This window comes from Rhinopithecus roxellana, chromosome 11 (assembly GCF_007565055.1).
Source record: "Rhinopithecus roxellana isolate Shanxi Qingling chromosome 11, ASM756505v1, whole genome shotgun sequence".
Taxonomy (NCBI): Eukaryota; Metazoa; Chordata; class Mammalia; order Primates; family Cercopithecidae; genus Rhinopithecus; species Rhinopithecus roxellana.
Window position 1 is genome coordinate 108,655,719 of NC_044559.1, and position 14,946 is coordinate 108,670,664.

A 14,946-nucleotide genomic window follows, 5' to 3' on the forward strand; every position below is an offset into this window, starting at 1 on the left:
CTGAAGACAGAAACTTTGCCTTTTTTATTCACTAGTATACCTAGCACCAAGTACATTCTCAAATATTTTTTAAAGAAGGAATACATAGTAGTCCTGTTTCTACACATGGTGAAATCAAACGCATTTACTAAGCTGAAGGAATCATAGCTGATGGTTTCACTGCCAGTCGCTGTGAAACAGCAAAAGTTGTCTTATCCCCCTTGCAGGGTGTACCATAGGGCTGTGGCTCACTTCTTCGGTGCCCCACTGCTTAGACCTCTAGGGGGAGCATGCAGATGGGCAGGTTGTGCGGCTCTGACTCCACAGCAGTGTCTATGGGTCAATGTTTGCAGCTCCTGAAGCCCCAGCGGGCATGTGTTACAGGGTGTGCTCTTTTAATTTAGCTGTCCATAGGCGGCTTGTGTTTTCTCAATTAGACTCCCTGCCTTATCACAAGGGCAGAGGGCTTCCAAAGGACTTTCTGTATCCCAGGATTCTTGCCTTGGTATACTGGAAGAATTGGATCACGTGGGCTTGGAGAATGAGTGCAAGGTTTTATTGAGTGGAAGTAGCTCTCAGCAGATGGGGGAGCCAGAGGGAGATGGATTTTCCCTAGAGCCGGGCAGCTCTGTGACTCAGGCTCTCCTCCCACCACCCTGGCCAAACTCTGTGTTGTTCCACTGGTCGATGGCCTGCCAGCCTGCCAGCCTGCCAGTGCCCAACGGTGTGCTCTTATGTTGGCATGCTCCTCTCGACCGCCTCCATTTATATGTTCTTCCATTGATGTGTTCCTCTCGACGTGCAGCCATTTGTGTGCCTGCCTGCTAGGGTCTTGGGGGTTTTTACAGGCACAGGATTGGGGCATGTTTTTATAATGTTTTGGAAGATTTTGTCTTTTCTTTAACAAGACCACGAAAAAGAGACTTCAAAATATTCAAGATATTTCAGGTAAAAACTGAAGCATGTAGAAGGTGGAAGGTAGAAAAGCCAACTCTTGAATATCATATTCAAGATGTTTCAGGTAAAAACTGAAGAACATAGAAGGTAGAAAAGTCAACTCTTAGGAGTAAAGTATCAGCCAAGAACAGGTGTGGGAAACATTCAGAAAAGGAAAAACAAGCAACTGCAATAACAACTCCATTTATTTATTTATTTATTTAGAGATGGAGTCACACTCTGACACCCAGGCTGGAGCGCAGTGGCACCATCTTTGCTCACTGTAACCTCCGCCTCCCAGATTCAAGAGATTTTCGTGCCTCGGCCACCTGAATAGCTGGGACTACCAGTACGTGCCACAATGCCCAGCTAATTTTTGTATTTTTAGTAGAGACGGAGTTTCACCATGCTAGCCAGGCTGGTCTCAAACTCCTGACCTCAAGTGATCCACTCCCCTCAGCCTCCCAAAGTGCTGGGATTGCAGGTGTGAGCCACCATGCACGGCCAATAACAACTCCATTTTAAAAGGCAGGAATCTACTAGCTCTTAACGGGGGGGGGGGAAAAATCACTGAATTTTGTCAATTTACAGGGTTTTGAGCAAAGGCTTTAAGTCTGTACCATTTCTTTTTCTCCCATCATCGGTTGATATGTACACATATATAAGATTGCATAAAAAATATTGATTGCTTTTATCTGCAAAATCTTCTTAGGATTATGGTGTCACACCTGAATACATATGTAAGCGAAATGAGGAAATAAAGAAAGCCCAAGAAGAATATGATCGTTATATCCAGGAAAACCTTAAGAAAGCAGCTATGAAAAGGCTCTCCAATGAAGAAAGAGAGGCGGTTCTGCAGGTGTGTGTTCTGCCATTTACATCATCTGTAACTCTTTGGATCACCTCTGAAAGAAAGGTGTACCATCACCTTGATGATTAAAGTCAGCACTTTGATTTTGAAATCAGAACAATGTCTTTGGATTACAGTTAAAAACTACATACAGCAAAGCTTACTCTTTGCAGAGAGCAAAAAGTTATAATATAGGGATTCATTGAATAGTATTTTATTTCCAATTTGGTGAACTGTTTTTTTCCTGAACTACTGTTGTAAGGAAGCCTACCTTCCTCTACAATGAACACGCATGAAATGAGGCAAATAAAGCATTTTTATTTTCATTTTTATGCCCCTGAGTTTGTGAAAAATAATTAGATATTTTTCACTAGATGGAGCTCTAGAATAATTGAAAGTGTCCTTAAAACAACTTTTTTTCTTTCCTATAAGCCAAATGTCCAAAATTTTAAATAAACAGGTGTTAGGTTTCACATATGTTTCTCTTGTTTTTAATTAAATCGACTTAAAGATATATTTATATTGGGTTTTTTTAATGCGGGACTTTTATCTAAAGCATTTAAAATATTAGGGGGCATAAGCAGGGTTTCATCTTCATCATTTGTATGAGTGTTTAATCAAGCACCTCTTTGTAGTTTTTATAGTCATACTTTCTCTTATAGAGGTAGAAATAATACTTAATTGTTTGTTTCTTTTTTCGTTTTGAAAACATCCCATGAAGCCATTTCTACTGTCTTACTAATCTGTTGAAAAATGGATTCATATGCTGTTATAAATTCTTAACATTTTATCAATGTCATCATAATCCTCAATAAACATTTCTTAAATGCTAAACCCTGAGGATATTTTTAAAGGCATAAGATTTTTTTAAATGTTTACTATGGAGAATGGTGCAATTTAATTAGTGAGAGGAACTATGGATCTTTGTACATGTATAGATGTGAATGTGCCTATGTATGCAGCTCCTAAGTTGCACAAGGTTCTGAGGCACTATTCCCCCTCCAAGGATTATAGATCATTAGCTGGGCCTGAAAATGTAGAGTGACGGTGTGTCCCAGACATTAGGAGTGGCTCAAAGGCAAGGACGGTGTCTCTTTGCTGACAGCAGCATCCCCAGTGCCTAGCACAGTGCTCAGTGGAAAACGCAGATGTTCAGAAATGGTCTGCTGCAAAGGAGGAAGGCAGACAGGCAGGAAGGAAGGCTGGCAGACATGGAAGTGAGAATTGGCATGTCATTTTCAGGGAGAGTTCTGGTCTGTGGCCCATTCTGTCTCTCTCATTTGGATTTTCCCATTTTCAGAAAGTATGTGCCTTTGTGAAAGCCAGGATTTTACACCTAAATGATGCTGAAAAATAGGAATATGACGAAGAACTCAGAAGTGACAGGTCCTTCCCTTCTGTGTCTTTTTGGCTGCAGGAGATAAGCAGCCCTCAGCTTCCTATTACGGTCACTACAGAGTTACCCTTTGATGTGACAATAGCAAATCCTCCACTGGATGCCTTATGAGCCAGGGAGCAGAGCTGCCATAGTAACGAAGTCACTGGCCAGCCTCCTGATGAGCCCTGATCCTTCCCTGGGCAAGAGTTGCGTGTAGTTCGATGACAATCTGATTGTATGCCCCTGAGTAAGCCACATTCTGCTCATTCTTCATAAAATAACAGACTCATTATACCTGGACAGGATCGTCTGGTCTAGTGATTCCAAATTTCTCATTTTAAAATGAGGGATATATATATATATATATATATATATATATATATATATATATATATGCTGTGTCACTCTACATTTTCAGGCCAGCTAAAGATCTATAATCCTCCAGTGGTGACTAGTGCCTTGGAACCTTATGAAACTGAGGAGCTGCATACATACACACATTCATATCTCCACATGTACATAGATCCATAGTTCCTCTCACCAATTAAATTGCAAAATTCTCTATTTATACATATTTTATATATACATTATATATGACATATATACAATATATACAAATAAATTTTATTTATGTATATAAATATATATACATATATATATATATATATATATATATATATATAAATTTTTTTTGAGATGGAGTCTTGCTCTGGCAACCAGGCTGAAGTGCAGTGGCATGATCTTGGCTCACTGCAACCTCCACCTCTCAGGTTCAAGTGATTCTCATGCCTCAGCCTCCCAAGTAGCTGGAATTACAGGCATGTACCACCACGGCCACCTAATATTTTTTGTATTTTTTAGTAAAGATAGGGTTTTGCCATGTTGCCCAGGTTGGTCTAGAACTCCTGGCCTCAGGTAATCCACCCACCCTGGCCTCCCAAAGTGCTGGGATTACAGACATGAGCCACTATGCCCAGCCCTTAATACTAATACATTAAGCAGGCCCCTTTGTTCATTCGTTTATTTATTGAATATCTACTGTGTTCCAGCCAAAAGGATACTGTAGAGAGCAAAATACACACAGTCCTTGGTGTCAGTGAACTTAGAGTTTGATTTTCATTTGTCCTCGGTCACAAAACTATCAAGTATATCAATAGGGACTAAAACTCATTTACCAATTGCCAGGCTGGTGTTTCTCCCACTACAGAACACATACTTGCAGAGGAGGTAGCAAAGGGAGGCTGCATCGGTCAGGGCTCTAGCAGGAAATTGAAGGCACACTCATCTAGGACTTGGAAGAGAACTTATGTTTGTTTACTTTATTTATTTATTTATTTGAGACAGTCTTGCTCTGTTGCCTAGGCTGGAGTGCAGTGGCACAATCACCGCTCACTGCTAGCTGGGATACCACCATGCCTGGCTGATTTTTTTTGTAATCTGTTTATTTCATTTTTTTTTTTATTTTTAGAGAGAGAGTCTCACTATGTTGCCCAGGCTGGTCTCAAATTCCTGGCCTCAAGCAATCCTCCTCCCTCAGCCTCCCAAAGTGTTGGGATTACAGGCATGAGCAGTGGCCACTGAAGAGAATTTATGAAGGAATTATTGACAGAAGCGAAGTAGGGTTAAAGGAACCAACAAGAAGCACTGAGGCACCCCAGTAGTAGGGACAATAGGAATTAACCACCACCTAGGCTTGAAGGGCAGCAGGCACAAGCAGCAGTGCTCTCAGAATCCAGTGAGAGCTGGAGCTGGGCTGAGGGTCACAGTTATAGATGAATGCAGCTAGAACCCGTGTCCAGACTGTCCTAGGAGAGGAGGAGAAATGCCCCAACCTCACTCTCCGCCCTCCAGGGCTTTCTGTGGCTGAACTCGGGCCAAAGGGCGAAAGAGCTGGGAGCACCCCGTAAAGTGGAGAATGTTTGGGGGTGGGGGAGGGTGCAAAAGGAGCATGAAACTGAAGGCCCTTCTTATTATAAGATCACTTCTCCCTATCTGAATTTTTTCCAAAATGAACGATATTATTTCAGCATTAAAATAGAAGAGAGGAAAATTAAGAAATAAAAATAAGGGAAAATCGCTATTGCTGCAACACACGAAATATCTTTTTAGATGAAATAATGAAAAAACCTCTTAAAGTCAGCAAGTAGCCTATTTCAGTATAATATGAAATATTCGTTACATTTAGTTTCCATCCCTGACTGTTGACTTTGATCCAAACGTTATTGTACACACTGGAAGATAAAAGCAAACTATCCTTTAAAAGAAAATATGGAGGAAAACTGTAGCTGCTGTGACTGCAAGTAATATGGAAATATCACCCAACTAGCTATGAAAAACCTTTGATATCCGCAAGTGTACAAATACATAGACTTCCTCTCTGCAATAGACACCCCTGTGGAGCACTGTGGGAACCTATTTCACATTCCATAGTGAAAGGCTGTGGAGAAATAGAATTCTTTTGAGGGCTTCTTTTTGGAATACATGGCATACACCATCAAGAACTGTGTAGCCTCCTCTTCTTAAAATTTAACCTGGATACTTTTTCTTCTATCCTTTCCCTTTCCCAGATCCTTAGCTCACTCAAGAAGGTCTCATAATTTGTTGCCCCTTTCCCCAACCAACCTCTTCTGTACAGTGTGCCATGACCTGTCATCAGCCCTTTTATCTAAACATGGAAATAAATCATTGACATTTTATTGTCCCTGGAAGTTTCTACAAGATTAAATTTGTACCGTGAGAGCTTAAGATGAAGGCATTATTATATGAGTCACTTCTAATCCTCTTTTACACCTAAATGTATGGCCATGATTTTCAAGGACCATGTTTTCTAGACAGTATTTTCAGTTTGGGGGTTTTGGTTTTGGGTTTGCTGTCAGGCAGGGTCTCTGTTGTTCAGGCTGGAGTGCAGTGACACAATCATGGCTCACTGCAGCCTCAACCTCCTGAGCTCAGGTGATCCTCCCACCTCAGCCTCTCGGGTAGCTGGGACTACAGGCCCATGCTACCATACCTGGCTATTTTTTGTATTTTTTGTAGAGACAGGTTTTTGCCATGTTGCCCACACTGGTCTCGAACTCCTGGGCTCAAGCAATTCACCGTCAAGGCAGTATCTTAAATTGCACTTTCTGTTTTGCTTTTGTGTAAATAAAATAATCTATGTGCCCATAATGAATAATTAAAAAGTGTTGACTTATAAAATTTCATTGAATTAATTTAATTAGTAGTTTAAGACCATTTTGTCTATGGAGCCCATAGGGCACTGTGATAAAAAATGGTAATTATGCAGAAACAGAAATAACCTTTATTGCTCCTAAGAGATCCCTAATTTTGCATTTGTTGATTTCTGAGAATAGAAAATGTTAGCTACATTATTGAATTAGCATGTATGTTACATTTAATGACCTTTCAATCATTTATAGAATACATTAATAGGAACTATAGATCCCTTAACTATATAGAGGGCAATTGGTTCTTTCTAATATATTGAAAAGACACTTAGAAGATCGTCTTTTGTGCAAGTGATTTTCAGCAATTTTACAAATCCCATTTGTTAGAAATAAGAAAATATGGCCATGAACATCAGAATTAGATCTTTTGATGTGATTTCTCTGTTGAAGAATGAGGATAAAAAGAAAGTTTTACAAAACAATTTCCTGTTCAAAAATGTTGTTCGAAGTTGTTTTTTACCCACACATTTGCTATAAGCTTTAGCTTCACACTACTCATAACTCTGCATGTACATTTTTGATGGTAAAAACAAGTATAGTAACAACAAAAACAGGGCAAACAAATACTCCCAGTGGGAACTGAGCACACAGTCAAGGATGGGATTTGGCCTCTGTACAATATTTTTGGTTACTGTGGCCAAGTACTTGATAAATACATTTCATTTTAGAAGTTATTTTTGTCAGTTTCTTTTACCTATTGACATTTTTCATTACCGATTAACTTTTCCAATTTCCTTTACTTTTGCAGTTTGCTTTGGTATTTACAAGTTTCTTGACCATTTGCAGGGGCTGAAAAAGAACTGGGAAGAGGTGCATAAAGAATTCCAGTCCCTCTCGGTCTTTATAGATTCCATACCAAAGAAGATCCGCAAGCAGAGGCTGGAAGAAGAAATGAAACAACTGGAACACGACATTGGTGTAATTGAAAAGCACAAAATTATTTATATTGCCAATAAGTAAGAATGGATCTTTTAAGTGTAGCAATTTCAATGCAGGGAAAAAAAAAAACATGGAAAATATAAAAATAAAACTCCACGTTTTTCAAAAAGGAAAATCCTATGAAGAGAATGAAAATAGACTTAATCAGAATGCTTAGGCAATGTGCAAAGAATAATTTAGTTATTCACTTACACAAGAAGAAATTTTGTTTTTACTAGTGTCACGTTTTCCACATATAAACTATTACATTTGAGTATGTGTTCCAGATCCACAATGTAATTCATTATTATTACATACTTGTTTCACATAAACATTAGTTTCTAGGTACTGAAAAATAAAGTCAGCACTCAGAACTTCACTTTTTTTTTTTTCCTGCAGTGCATGATACCAACAGCACAACTTTGAAAACTGTTAAGTATTTTGAACTGGAAATAGCAACATATGCCTTCTTACTACTCTAAGTGTCTCCAACACATTGTTTCTGAGCTCCACAAATGCAAAAGATGTATTTTCCTGTGGCCCATGACGTTTGCAGTTATTCCAAGTGATAAATATTTTCAATATTCATAACACTGTGTATTATGAAAGGCTTCTATTTGGAGGAAGAAAAATTAAGAAGACAACTTACAAAATCAGGACTACAACTTGTAAAAGGCATCACTGAGGATGATTAAGGAGAATAGCCTCCTTTCTAGCATACCAACTTCGATATTCTTGTTTTATTCCACAACTCACTATGCATATCTTATTTAAATGTTTTTTTCCCTTTCGATCCTTTCTACTTATCTATTTTATGAATTCTAAAGTTTTATTTGTAAGATTACATAATCTATTAAGCAATAAGTTTATGTTAGTAGAGCTGTTTTCAACCCAAAATAAGAAAAATAGCTCTAAATATCTAAGAGGAAAAGGTTATTTTATGAAATTTTAAATTAGAAAAATTTGGTAAAATATATGCAACTATAAAATATCAGAGAAGTAACCATTTCTACTGCTTACACTGGTTTTTATCCTCTGGACAACATAAAAAACAAAATATGGGAGTCTTTCAAGCTTTTTTCGCAAACACAGAATTTGGAAGCCTTATAGAAAAGCTTATTTTGGTTACTTAAAGAAAGATAGTTCACATACAATTTTTTTTGAAGATTCACTTGAAACTTGTCTGTATGAGTATCTTTATTCCTTTATTAACTTAGGGCGGATATAAAATAAAGGATAATATATGATACATTCTCACTTACCAAGAATGGTTGGTTGCTATTTAGGGTAGGCTAACAGCTGTGACAGTACACTCCAAAATGTATAATTACATAAACATATATTCAATTCTTGCTAACATAGCAGTACTTTGCTGTGAGCAGGTCAGCAGGAACCCTTTTCTGCAGTCACTCAGGGACCCAGACTTACAGAGTGGGTAGGATGCACCTGATCCAAAGTTACGGAGAGGCATGTACAGGCCAGGCCTAGAAATGATGCATATCATTCCCGTTTGCATCGCTCAGTAAGCAACTGAAGTTACGTTAACAAACTAACTCCAAATCTCAGTTGCCTGATACAGATACATTTTTCATTTACATCACTGTGCAATGCGACTAAGGTTGGGGGTATAACTCTGTTCCCTCAGTCACTCGGGGGCCCACTCTCCTTTTGTCTGGTGGCTCTATTGATCCAGGCCGCCTTTCTCTGCCAGTTCAGGATGAGATGTTTAGGTAAGCATTTTATTTGTGAAATGATTGCTATACATACTCATTTTTAAATAATTCAAAATCAGTAGCAATGCAAAAATATTCTAATTACTTTAGCCTTATGGTTATTATGCTTTGAAGTCATGAGTGGGAGTTGCCTTAAATGTTAAAATGAAAACTTTGTGGTTTTAACAGCTAATTATTTTGCCTTCTGTAAATGTCTACTAAAGAATCTAGACTTTTCTCTATGGTCTACACTATTGTACTAGGTGGACATTGTTGCTTTTCTTTCACACAGCCTTCAGAGGGAAACATTCCCATCCATTGTTCCTGGGAGGGTGATCCCTACCATGGGATCCCGACTTTGGATAAAGCCAGTTCAACCTCCCCCAATCCATACACATACATACCTGGGTCATCCTATCACCCAGAAGAGGGACAAACACCTGACTTGGACAGCTGGCCAGTGACTGATCAGATTCTCTCTCTCTTGAGAGCATGAATTAAGAGACATGGAGACTGCAGTCACTTGGGAGTAGACACCTGAAACTAAAAAGTCAAACTTCATTATGCAGCTAATTTGACTTGGTTTCTCTACCTGTGCAAAGGAAGAATGGGTGTAATAAAGATTTGATGTGGTCTGGCCCCTTGTCTATGATCTTTTTAGCTTAATTTCTTGAAATGCTGCTTCTTCCCTACCCACTGTAACTGGCATTCCGATAGTACTGAGGTACTAGAGACCTCCCAGATCTGCACACATGGTTCCCTCTGCCCAGAAAACTGCCTTTTTCTTTCTCTCATCCTACATAGCTGCCTGGCAAATCCCTAGTCTTCATCAGCTCACATCACATTTCCATGACAATCCTCTTTGATTCCTCAGAATCTGGCCTTCCTTTATGGCACTGGTCATATTGTATTGTGCTTATCTGTTTTCCATGAAATTGCAAGCTTGTAGGGGAGAAGACACTGTGTCTCTTTTCATCTACATTCCTTAGAATCTGCATGACAGCTGGTATAGAGAAGATACTCAAAAAATCCTTAATGAATAAAGTAATGGACCGTACCCAAACATGTATTTTAATGATCTCTTGACATTATTATCATGACATGAGTCAGAGTTGGAGGATAGAGAATTTGACTACTAAACAAACCAGTTGATTCCATACCAATCAGTTAATACATAATCAAAGTAGGAGGAGGCAATTTCACGTAGCGCTTAAGAGCTCAGGTACTGAAGTCAGGCAGCCTCTGGTTTGCATTCCAGCTCAGCTGCTTACTAAGTATGCTACATAACCTTTCTAAACCATGTTTTCCTTTTCTGTAAATGGGGTTGCTAACCCATTCCATGATCTGTAGAGTTACGATAAGAATGAATGGAACAATATGTGCATAACAGCATAGTCCCTGGCATGTAGAAAGACAACTTAATACTATGACTTACTATTAAGAACTCTCAATTCCGTAGTCCTTTTGTCCAGTTGGTGCTAGGCCCATTAACATACTATCAATAGAATTTCCCACACCCATAAAATCTGGCTGCAGAAAAGGACTTGTTTGAACTGCTTAGAAGTTCTAGCCTGAGATTAGCCTAGCCTGGTTAATCTCTTCAGTGGCACACACAGATGATAACTATATTTGGTAACTTTTATCTCTAGTAACTGGCAAAAATTTGGCAATACATCCTAAGTTACTCAGCACAGGCATTCCAAAAAGATAGATAAGCTTAAATCAGTAATGATGCCAGAGAGTCACTGAGAAAGGCCTGCAAGGTTGTGTCCAACAAAGCCTCATGGGTGATATTTATTAGTGAATTAATGTGGCCCAGGACCTGACCTGAGGACCCATGCTTCACTGTTCTCAGGAACTCAGAGTCAGACACACATGAATTAAAGTCTATGTGATCATGAGTTATTGCCCGAACATTGATTTTTAAATTAAGAAATACCTCTCAGCTAAATAAATCCCCATAATAAGTGCATTCTGTCCCAGTTGTCAAGCTATGTGGGAAGATAAATCACAATCAAAAGATACTTTGGGCCAGGCACAGTGGCTCATGCCTGTAATCCCAGACTTTGGGAGGCTGAGGTGGGTGGATCTCTTGAGGTCAGGAGTTCAAGACCAGCCTGGCCAACATGGTGAAACCCTGTCTCTCCTAAAAATACAAAACTTAGCTGGGCATGGTGGCATGCACCTGTAGTCCCAGCTACTCAGGAGGCTGAGGCAGGAGAATCACCTGAACCCAAGAGGTGAAGGTTGCAGTGAACCAAGATGGCACTGCTGCACTCCAGCCTGGGTGACAGAGCAAGACTCCATCTTGAACAAACAAACAAACAAAAAATATCCAACAGGTACTTTGGCTAAAACAGAGTCAAGAGAAAAAAATTATTTTGTAAAAAGTCTGTCAGCTAACATAGCTCACTCATTATCATTCAACCCATATTGACTGCCATGTGCCAAGAACTGTTCTAATTGCTAGGCATATAATGGTGAACAAAATAGCTATGTTGGGAAGACAGAAATAATCACACAAATATAATGCATTTATAATTAGAAATTGAAATTAGTGTTTTGGAAGAAAAAAAAAAAAAACAGGATGCTATGCAAGAGAATATCAAGGGAATCCTAAATCAGATTTTGTAGGCTCTGACATTTTAAATGAGACTGAAGAATTAGTGGAAGTTGGGAAAAGCTGAGAAGAGAAGGGTTGCAGAGGGGAAACAATTCCAAGCAGAGAGAACAATGTGTGAAGGATTTGGGGCAGGAAACCTTTGACGGATAGGCAAGACAGCCATGGGGCTGGGGTGAACTTAGAAAAGGGGAGAAAGGTGCAAGCTGAAGAGGAGGAAAACAGGCACCACTGATCCGTTTTAAGCAGAGAGGTGGCATGAGGCAGTCAGTATTTGTAAATGATCATTCGCTATGTGGACTGAAGTGGAAGATCAGATGAGCATGGGGAGACTAGTTAGTAGACTACTTCGTAAAGAAGATAGTGGCACAGACCAAGGTTGTAGTAGTGCAGATAAAGTGTAGCTGTTGGCTTCAATAAATATTTAGGAAGTAAAAATATAACTCGGTGATGGATTGAACGGGGGAAGAGGGAGGTTTCAAAATTGACAACCAAATTCTGATTTGAGCAGCCAGGCAGTGGGGCGGCAAGGGGTGGGGCTGCTATTTTCTGAACTAGGGAACCCTAGGGGAGGAGCAGTTTAAGAGAAGAATGTGGTGAAGATATCAAGAATATGATTTTAAACATGTTAGGCTTATGAAAATTGTGGCATCTAGTTGGAAGTTTAGATCAAGAGACAGAAAGATACATTGAAAGAGCGAGAGATTTGTATCAAAAGAGATGTGGGGTAGACCTGTATGTTTGGAGATTCATCAGCGTGAATGAGATCACCTTGGGACAAACTGAGAAGGAAATGAATGAGCTCTCAGCAACTGCCATTTAGAGGTAAGGTGGGAGGGAAGGAGTCAGTAGATGAAAGGCCAAAACAAAGTTTAGTGTCCAGAGAGGTCAAAAGAAAACCAGGAAGCCAAGAAAATTCAAGAAAGGAGCACCTTTTCCCTAAAGTAGATCCTTGACAATGGGAATGACATTCTCAACACCCTGGCCAAGACTTTCTCCTGGCTCTGAGTAGGACACAGGTCAACATCTACACTGGTACCCTGGCCTCTGTTTCATTATTTGTAGTCCAAACTCCTCCATTGAATCCTTTGCTCTCTCTAGATATGTTAATGTCATTAACACCAGCCACAACATTAGCATGGGATCCACCATGCCTATTAACACAGTCCACAGTAATACAGTTTGAATACCAAATTGAAGGAAACTTTTCAAAAGGTCAAAGACATTTTTCGGCAGTTAAGGAGGCCAGTGCTGGTGAACATCGTAAGTAACTCTCGAGAGAACCATCTAATTTCACTCCTTTCCAAGTTCTTAGTAAACCTCAGGTGATTTATTTGTAAACACTTGTTACTCCATGTAAGAGACAAAGATAGATCGGGGGAAAAAAAGAGCCAGATAATTTTTCTGGAGGGTTAGTTTCTTTCTGTTGAAATGTGCTATGGTTTAAAAAAATCAGCAGGTCTGACTGACAGCAAGTTATGTAACTTTTGGAAAATCACTTAGTGAGTCTCAGCCTTATTTTCCTTATCTGTAATACAAAGAAACAGAACCAGATTTTGTCCAACCCTCCTTCCAGTCCTAATGGTCCATAACTATAAAACTCTAAGACTATTTCAAGTTATTGCAAACAAAAGTTTGGTCTCCAAACTGATCAGAATGCAGGAAAGCTCTGGTGGATACAGAACTAATGATTTGCACCAACACGTGTCAACCCAAGAACATGATATGACAAACTGGAAAGAATGTTAAGTAAAGCAAGAACTGTCACTAATTTTTCAGTGTTTTCAGATGAAAACTTCCTTAACAACAATCATTTGAGGTTTTCAACCACAGAGTGTTCCTTTTCTAAGTACTTTAAATACATGGTCTCTGTAGGAAGCCAGTGCTATTATTTATAAAAAGAGAGAGAGAGAAGGAGAAGAAAAGAAGATAGAGAAAGAGAGGTAAAGAGAGAGAGAAGAGAGAGAAAGAGGGAACAAGAGAGAGGAGAGAAAGAGAGGTAAAGAAAGAGTGAAGAGAGAGAAAGAGGGAACAAGAGAGAGGAGAGAAAGAGAGGGATGGGAGAAGAAAAGTTAAAAAAGGAATGGCATGCGTTCTTTTATCTAGAATGAGAGTTTCCAATGATAGAAGAACATTCTATGCTCTTAGGACAATGTCTGAGGCCACGAATAAAAAAAAACTATGTGTTCATAATTTTAAAAATTGTTGAGTGAAGCCAAAGGGAATAGCATTTTTTTCTTTCTACATAACGTGCTTGATGAGAAAGAACTGAGATTAGCAACAGAGTAAGTGAATATCAATTATACCTGCAAACTGAAAGATAGTGTTTCACAGGACTGGTGTAAAAAGGCCACGCACATACTAATTTTTAAAACTGCACATGCAGATATGGCCTTTAGATGTAGACTTTTTATTCTAAAGGAGGTGCCGATATAGGAAACAAGAGTAGTATATTTTTTCTTCAAACTGCCTTACCTTAGGCACTCAAGTCAGTGATGTCTGTGAAGCAAGAACATAAACTTATCTAAATGATATTGCTGATGTGAAAAACATCTGTGGAATTCTTTTGGAATAAAAAATATCCATCCCATTCCTGAACTTCTGCTACCAAGTTCTCTTTTCGTGAGACAACTAATGTTACCAATTTTTAATGTAACTTTTCTATAAATATTGTGTAAAAACAAATATATATATATACACACACACCCACATAATAATTACACACACATATGTATATTCCTCTCACTTTTTAGAGTTTGAATGAGAGCATGCAATAACATTTGCCTTTTTCAGTTAGTAATGCTGTAAAGCTCATTTTTTTTATTAATACATATTCTTCATTCCTTTTTGTAGATGCATGGTGTTGAATTGTGTAGGTGTATATATTTCACCAGTACCCTATTGATGGACATCTAAGTTATTTTCATATTTCCTATTAAAAGCAATGTTGCAGTGAATGAGCTTGAACATTGTACTTGTTGATTTTATTGGGAACTATTTTTTACTTTGCTGTTTTTGCCTGTGTGTGATTAGGTAATGTATATACATGACCTAAAATGTATAATTTACCCAAAGGTAAGTAGGAAGAAGACACCTTTCTCATGTCCCTTTCACATAAGCAACCACTATGGCCAACTTCTTATTGTTCTAAATGTATACATTCTATGCATATAAGTATCCATAGTATGAAAATAATTATACATGTATCTATAGAAGAATTACACCTATTTGACAGATACTTGGTTTTCTTCTACAGAGATCAGAAGACTCTTGTTATAAAAAGCATCATGTATGAGTGTAAGCCTTTATGTTAGGAATAGCTTTTT

General features: G+C 38.7%; 1 protein-coding gene across 2 annotated transcripts in view; it reads left to right on the plus strand.

Annotated features, from left to right (window-relative positions):
• The window catches only part of ENKUR (enkurin, TRPC channel interacting protein), a 78,897-nt gene extending 68,828 nt beyond the window's left edge, over window positions 1-10,069 (plus strand). Inside the window, exons 4-6 of one of the 2 annotated variants that reach the window (XM_010356256.2) lie at window positions 1,628-1,774; window positions 7,157-7,326; window positions 7,688-10,069. In XM_010356256.2, coding sequence (XP_010354558.2) covers window positions 1,628-1,774; window positions 7,157-7,326; window positions 7,688-7,694 — 324 coding nt within the window. In that variant the 3' untranslated portion in view covers window positions 7,695-10,069. The remainder of the gene's footprint in view (window positions 1-1,627; window positions 1,775-7,156; window positions 7,327-7,687) is intronic. The other variant, XM_010356255.2, reaches the window with a different exon arrangement.
• The last annotated feature ends 4,877 nt before the right edge of the window (window positions 10,070-14,946 follow it).